General features: G+C 47.7%; 1 protein-coding gene across 2 annotated transcripts in view; it reads left to right on the forward strand.

The window, feature by feature from the left end:
* The window catches only part of Habp2 (hyaluronan binding protein 2), a 34,129-nt gene that overhangs the window by 14,879 nt on the left and 11,613 nt on the right, over positions 1 to 7,637 (forward strand). For both annotated transcript variants that reach the window (XM_021152166.2, XM_021152167.2), the window contains exons 3-5: positions 3,843 to 3,953; positions 5,959 to 6,066; positions 7,144 to 7,260. In XM_021152166.2, coding sequence (XP_021007825.1) covers positions 3,843 to 3,953; positions 5,959 to 6,066; positions 7,144 to 7,260 — 336 coding nt within the window. The remainder of the gene's footprint in view (positions 1 to 3,842; positions 3,954 to 5,958; positions 6,067 to 7,143; positions 7,261 to 7,637) is intronic.

Here is a 7,637-nt window from a genome sequence, read left to right on the forward strand (position 1 = left end):
GGAAGGAAGGAGAGAAGGAAGGAAGGAAGGAAGGAAGGAAGGAAGGAAGGAAGGAAGGAAGGAAGGAAGGAAGGAAAAAGGAAGAAGAGAGGACAACATGAGGTTTTGGGGTCAGCCTTAGAGCCAGTCTCAAGGTCAAAAAGAACCAAGAGGTGGGATATGAACCATCTCTGGCTAAAATGAACTAGGAAGTCCTGCTGTAAGAGAGGAAAGATGCAGGAGGCTGGAGAGTTGGGGCATCCATGCCATGAGATTGGCTCAAACCAGATCAGATATCCAGCATTGAAAGCAAAGACACCAGGCTTCCATGTGACTACACCCAACATCCCTTCCCCTACACCATTCTCAGTCCCCTCATCTTGCTTTCTCCTCAAAGCTATTCAGACTGGAGGCTCCTCTAGGACAAGGCCACATTCCATTCTTGTTGGTCTAACTTTATAACACTCTGTGGTCCCCAGTGCCTTCCACCACATGGCATAACATGTCACCCACTGTAGGTTTGCTATATACTGTTCATACATACAGTGGGATGCAGGGTCAACATTACAGAAGAGGTAGGGGTCTGCCCATATGGAGAGGCCTTGGTAATGTCCTTGTGCAGCCCTCTAACTAAATAGCTTCTCCTTCCCTGGTGACCTACTATGTCCACCTCCACCTGGGACCCTTACAAACTCTTGGACTTAACGCATCTCCTCTATTTCATGCTTTTTAAATACGTGAGTGGCAAGTGAATATGTACAGATTTGTGTGTTTCATTTTTATATATGTGGGTGATGTGTGCATGTGTGTGTATTTGTGTGTGCGTGCCCATGTGTTTATGACAAGTGCATATATACAGGTGTGTATGTTTCATGTGATTTTGATATGTGTGTGTGGGGGTGTGCATGTACTTGTGTGTACAAGCCCACACGCATTTATGTGTTTGTGTTTGTATGTGTATACACATGTAGAGGATTTCAGTTAACAGTGGGCTTTGTTCTCAATCACTTGCCATCTGCTTTTTAAAAAAAAATAGAGTCTTTCATTGGACATAAATCTTACCAATTCAGCAAGACTAGCTGGGAGCTCCAGGGATCTCTCTTCTTCACCCCACCCCTCCAAGCACTAGAATTATAGGCATATGTCATCATGTTCTTCTTATGTACATACGCGGTAGATACCTGAACTCAGGTCTCAAGCTTGAGTAGAAAGAATTTTGCCAATGGAGGATCTTCCTAATTGCAAAGCGGGGCTGTGGAGTGGGAATCCTTAGTAACACAGTCAAGATTAGCCAATCCGCCCTCCAATTTGTGGAACATATTGAGAGGGGATTCGATGAGTCCCCGAGAGACTCTTATCTGTAAACACCTGTAAGAAAAAAACAAAATAAGTCCAGCAGTGGAAACAGAGAGAGAGAAATCAGTGGAGCGGTCAACTCTCTGTCTCCTTCAAATGTCAGTTTGGAACCTTTCGTGGCCAACTCAGAGAAACATTTTTCCATCACCTTCCCCCCTCCCTTTCTCGACTTTATTTTGCCGGGAAGACTGTGGTCTTATCTTCAACCTAGACCCTCATCTCTAGAAAGGTGGCCTCCTCCGGGAACATTTTCATGGTGGGGAAAAGCAGTCAGGGGAAAAACAATAAGCAAGCAAAGAGAGTCTTGACTTGACGCTCTGATAAATGAGGTGAAACTTCGCCAAGAAACCAAGGTTGGCGTATTTAAAAAAAGGAAAATAAAAAGAAAATTCCATTTTTAATGGGAAATATAAAACAGCCACATGCAACAGTCGATTCTTCAGAAGCCACAGATACAAAGACTATTACAGAATGTTGGGAAGATGCCAGAGGTAGCGTGCTTGGTCCTCAAGCTTGAATGGAGAGCGGTCCTCCACGCCATCGCTGCCTCGTTGGGCTGCCTTTCAAGCCCAGTGTCGGCATTCAGTCCTGCCTCATTATCACGGGTCTCTCTGGAGAGCTTCCTTGAAGCTCCCTCTGCCAACATGCCATCCTCCCATCAGCTGGAAAAGGCAGCATGTACTCAACTTTCTCCCTGTTCCCAACTTCTCTTCTCCCACCACAGAGCCTCCAGCATCTTCCAAGACTCTATGTAACCAAAAGTCTCATGTAACTGAACTTTCTGTCTGGGAGCATCATGGCACTCTGCCTCCATTGGTAACCAAGGTTCAGGAACAGTCTGAGGGCTGTAGGTGGATGTCTGCTAAGTAGCAGGCTAGACATTCAGTGGGGATGAGTGTGTGTGTGTGTGTGTGTGTGTGTGTGTGTGTGTGTGTAGTAGAAAGAACCTATTAAAGCGATTGACCACTGTTGTTGACCTAGAAAGACATGGTGGTTGCACTGAGACAAACTTCAGTGTATATCTGGCTGTGAATTAGCCATGGGACTTTGGACACTTTGCTATTCTCTGTGGGCCTCAGAGACCACAGCATAAGGCCCAGTCAGCATAGGCTTTCCAGGTTTGAGATGGGGCCTCATGTATCCCAGCCTGGCCTCACACTTCCCACAGCCAATGATGGTTTGGATGCCTGATTCCTTTTTGCCTGTACCTAGTAAATTCTGGGTTTTGTTTTGTTTTGTTTTGTTTTGTTTTGTTTTGTTTTGTTTTCTGAGACAGGGTTTCTCTGTGTAGCCCTGGCTGTCCTGGAACTCACTCTGTAGACCAGGCTGGCCTCGAACTCAGAAATCCACCTGCCTCTGCCTCCCAAGTGCTGGGATTATAGGCATGTGCCACCACTGCCTGGCTACCTTGTAAATTCTGATGCCATAGGGCCAATTGTCAACACAACAACCTCTGTGCTCATCTAGGAGACAAGCCTCCAGACATACCTGTGGGGGTTATTTCCCCTCTGCACATGTATGTGAGGACAGAGTATGTTGACTGGATCCATTGAGGAAAGTTCACCATTTCCTGGCTTTAGACCGAGACTGCCTGAGATGGAGAAAGCGAACTGGGCGCTAATGTCCACTCATCCTTCTAATTCTTCCTGACTGTGAATCCAATGAGGCCAGTGCCCCAAACTCCTGGTGCCTTGGCTTCCCCACCATGGGAGACTGTACCCCTAACCTGTGAGCCAAAATAAACCCTCCTTTCCTTAAGTGGATTTGTTGGGGTGTCTTTATTTTATAGCACATTGTAAGGAACCAAGACATTTGGGATTACAGTGCCCCACCACAGCCAGTTCATGCAGAACTGGGATCTGCGTATAGAGGCAAGCAATCTATCAGCTGAGCTACACCCCTGGCCCAGCTTCCCTGGTTTTTATGAAGATAAGGCACCTGCAAGCATTTAGCCCAGGCCTGGTAAAAGCTCAGTAAAGATGGAGCGTTAAATGCTCTATAGTGATAACTGAGAGATGTTTGGCCCAAGAGGAAAGTGAAAAGTGCCTTGGACTTCGTTAAACTGAGATGACTAATGAAGTCTCATGGGGGAAAGTCCTATGTCACTCACAGTGACAGCACCATGTGCTCCATCTCTGGTAGACCCTGTGTAGATATGTGAAGACCTGGAGGTCACAGGATGCTTTCTGCTGTTCACAGCTGAGAAACCTAAGATGCGGAGAATACATAGCCATTGTCAAGGTCACACTTAGTGCAATGTTGGGACTTGATCTCCTTCTCCACTTCCCCATGGTGCTACCATGCCAAACACCAGTAATGCTTTGGAGGACCATAACAGCTCCCAAATTAAGCATCACCAAGCCTGGCCCTCCTGTCTTCCCATGTCACTGGGAGTGCTGAAAAGCTGTGTAATTCTCCTTAAAGAGAAGAGGTGGTTCCCTCAAGCAGGGATGACTTCCTTACGCCTAGTGACTAGGGTGTCTTCTGTCCTGTTCCTGTCCCTGCAGATTGGACCCCCGACGACTATTACTACAGCTACGAGCACTCCAGCCCAGACGAAGACCCCAGTGTCATGCAGACCACCCCTGAGAACCCCGACTGGTACTATGAAGACGATGGTGGGTGCCAAATCTGGAGGGAGGGACCATGGCTGGACTTTATGTGTGTTCTCTCCCCTCTCTGGCCTGCATGGTGAAATAGGTATTGAAGAGGTCCATAGACTGGATCTACCCGCACCGAGTCCTACTCTATGAGAACAGGGAAGGTGCTTAGAAGCATCTCCCTATCCCGAGTACCAAGTGAAGTAAGGGAGGCCAAGAGAGTAGCAGACTCGACCAAGGTCACGCATCGAGGCAGTGCCTCGTCATCTGGCGCCTGACACTGCAAAGAGATCTGAAGTTCAACATCAGTTCTGTGTCTTTGACCTCAAGCCGTGTCCTAACAGTGCAAAATAATTTAACTTAGCTTTGAGTATTTATACCCCAGCATTGACACGTCCGGCTTTCCGGCTTTGTCCTTTTTCTTTCTCTGATTGCTACTTATAATTTCTATGTGTGCACTTTGATTGCTCATGTGTAGATGTGAGTCTGTGTGTGTGTTGGAGGGCTGTGTATGTTTAGATGCTCATGTATGTGTGTTTGTGTGTGCATATAAAGCCCAGCAGGCAACCTCTGATGTCTGACTTCAGGACATCTACCTCAGTTTTTGAGATAGGACCTCTCACTGGCCAGGGTTTACCCTGATTAAACTGCACCAACTGATCAATGAGCCTCTAGTTCTGCCTGTTTCTACCTCCTGGGCGCTGGGATTATAAATATTTGCTACCATGCCCAGCTTTTTATTCAGAATCTTTTCACGGTTGTTATTGTGGTTGTATGAATGTTTATATATATTTGTTTGTATGTTTTATGTGTTTGTGTGAGTGTGATTGTGTGTACACATAAATATATATATATGTGTGTGTGTGTGTATCTTTGTATTTGTGAGTGTTGTTGTGTGCATATATGTGTGTATATGTGTGAGTGTACTTGTATGTGTATATATGTGTGTGTGTGTGTGAGAATGTGGTTGTATGTATAGGTGAGTGTGTCTCTGTGTGTGTTTGTGTGTATATGTGATGTAGTTGTGTGTTTATGTGTGAGTGTGGTTGTGTGTGTGTGTGTGAGTGTGGTTGTCTGTATGTGTTTGTGTGTATGCATGTATATGTAGTCACACACTTAGTTTTGGTTTATGGCTCCTTAGACTGACCAATAAGACAGAAAAGGAAAATAAGAAGCTAGATCCAGGCAAAGCCACGTGAGTGAGCCAGGAGAAAGCATAGAAAGAAAGCACTTAGCAGCTGGTATAAAAAGCTACGTTACTGCAAAGTGGCCTGGAAGGCAGGGCCAAGATCCAGGGCACCGGGGGAACATCAGAAGAGACCATCAAAACAGGAGCCAGGCCCCGGGATCCTACTTCCCGAACCAAAGAACAATGAGTGTGAGCGCAGGACAAAGAATTCCCCAAGGGAGGATCCATTCAGACGACCATGAAAAAGCCAAAGGCACAGATGAAATATGACAAAATCTAACTGAACAAGGAGTTGAAGAAAGACGAAGGCCACTGGGTCATTTCCTCTGAGCTGTCAATTCTCTGTCACCCTCTTGCCTTTGCTCTTCCTTCCTGATGTTCAGAAAGCGTGGGTTTCGTGAGGGGTGGGTTAGCTTTGCACACTTCTGCCTGACCTCCACCCCTGGGCACTGGAAGTAAGGGAGGTCTTCAGGCTTGTGAAATGCCTTCAGCATCAGAGACAGACCCCAATGTACTCCCGGCGAGGTGGGAGGGGAAAAACACTCACAAGGGGAAGGGGACTTTCTCAATGAGAAAGCCGGGTCCAAAGCAGGGCTGAGGGACACAGTCACAATTGTGTCTGCCTGCCTCCCCTCTTACTCGCCTGCGTTCCTCTCCCCGGCATGTGACTGTGGTTGCCCTTGATCTCGAAGGATGATACAGTTCTTGCCTTTGTCCAAGCAACAGTTCCATTGTTGATCTCCCGTTTGGGGCAGGAGGCTGACATTAGGTGAGAAGTGGGTCTTCTCTTTGGATTCCCCCTCTCTGACCTTGACTTCTGTCCTTGTGTCTTAGATCCATGCCAGTCCAACCCCTGTGAACACGGCGGGGACTGTATCATCAGAGGGGATACCTTCAGTTGCAGCTGCCCAGCCCCCTTCTCGGGGAGCCGGTGCCAGACTGGTGAGTGTACGGCTTTGCCTCCTTCGTCCCCTGGGGTTAACTGTGACCCCCTCCTGCCTCCATGCAAAGTCAATGGGAAAGCACTGGGTGATCCTGAGGCAAAGGTTATAATTGCACAGGCTACGACCATGCACAGTGGCATCAGGCTCTGTGTGGTCACAGGTGGCATCCGTGTGTATCCTGCCCCCAACACTATGATGACACAGGGCTGATGGTCCCATTCTGCAGAGAAGAATATTGAGGCCAAGAACGGGTGAGAAACTGGGAAATTTGCTCTTAGACTAACCTCATGTGACCCTCAAACACGATGACAGGAATATCCCAAGGCACATAAGGTTCACATTGATAACAGGGTGCACAGGAGCTGCAGACCTGCTCCTGACTAGGTCAGGATGTAGGCAGAAACAAGAGCAGCCAGCCTGACTCCTGAGCTCTTTGCCCAGCTACCCTCCTAGTGTCTGCATTTAGAACTCCTGCAGGGCTGAATAAGGGTGAGAATAGAGACACAGGCGAGGAGCTGGCTTCGGTCCAATTGATGGACACCTCCTGCAGTAAAAGAAGGAGAAAAGGTGCTGAGAGCTTCATCGTGGCCTCTGACCTTTGTGCCCCTCCCACCTATTCCTTCCATTTTGACCCTTAGAGCCCTTCAGGAAATGGTTGAGATCAATGGGAACACAGCCGATAGCACCCGATCATTGAGATTGGGGAGAACACGGCCTTTGGTTTGCCCCTCTCCTCACACCGCAGGAGAATGGCCAAAACTGGAAAATCAAATATATGCAATCAGGGGCAGAAATCGCAACTGCCTGTTGAAGGTGTGAACACGGAGGTGTGAACATGGAGGTGTGAAGAGCTATCTGAGTGTATGTTAGGATGGGAAAAAATCAGCCAGGACCCAAGGTCGAGAGGGAATCCTTTCCCAGGAGCAGCTTGGCATTCCAAGACTGTGAACAAAGCCACAGCTACAGTCAGCTTGTCCCACCTCCAAAATTAAGCTAAGCAGGTGTCCCTCTAAGTCAAATGTGCCCCAAGTAATGTCCCATCCCCATTCTCCACTTCTCTGTGTATCTCATACAGCACAAAACAAGTGCAAGGACAACCCATGTGTCCATGGCGATTGCCTCATTACCCAGAAGCATCCTTACTACCGTTGTGCCTGCAAATACCCTTACACAGGACCAGACTGCTCCAAAGGTGAGTGGCAGGCGCTCTTCTGTGCAGAAGGTTTTCTCTACTCTAACTTGTGCCTATGGTGTCTGCCTCTTACTGTATGGATGTGGGTAAACGTGTGTCTGAAGTTTTTGTGGCATCCAACACAGCACTCTTAATTAGGATCCTTAGAAAAGGGATCCTCCCTGGGGAACTCAGGGAGAATTCACTAATCTGTATTTACACACACACACACACATACACACACACTCACACTCACACACAGTCACAAACTCACTCTCACACACACACTCACACACACACACTCACACACTCACTCTCACACACACTCACACACTCACTCTCACACACACTCACACACTCACTCTCACACACTCACTCACCCACACACACTCACACAC

Source organism: Mus caroli, chromosome 19 (genome assembly GCF_900094665.2).
Source record: "Mus caroli chromosome 19, CAROLI_EIJ_v1.1, whole genome shotgun sequence".
Lineage (NCBI taxonomy): Eukaryota > Metazoa > Chordata > Mammalia > Rodentia > Muridae > Mus > Mus caroli.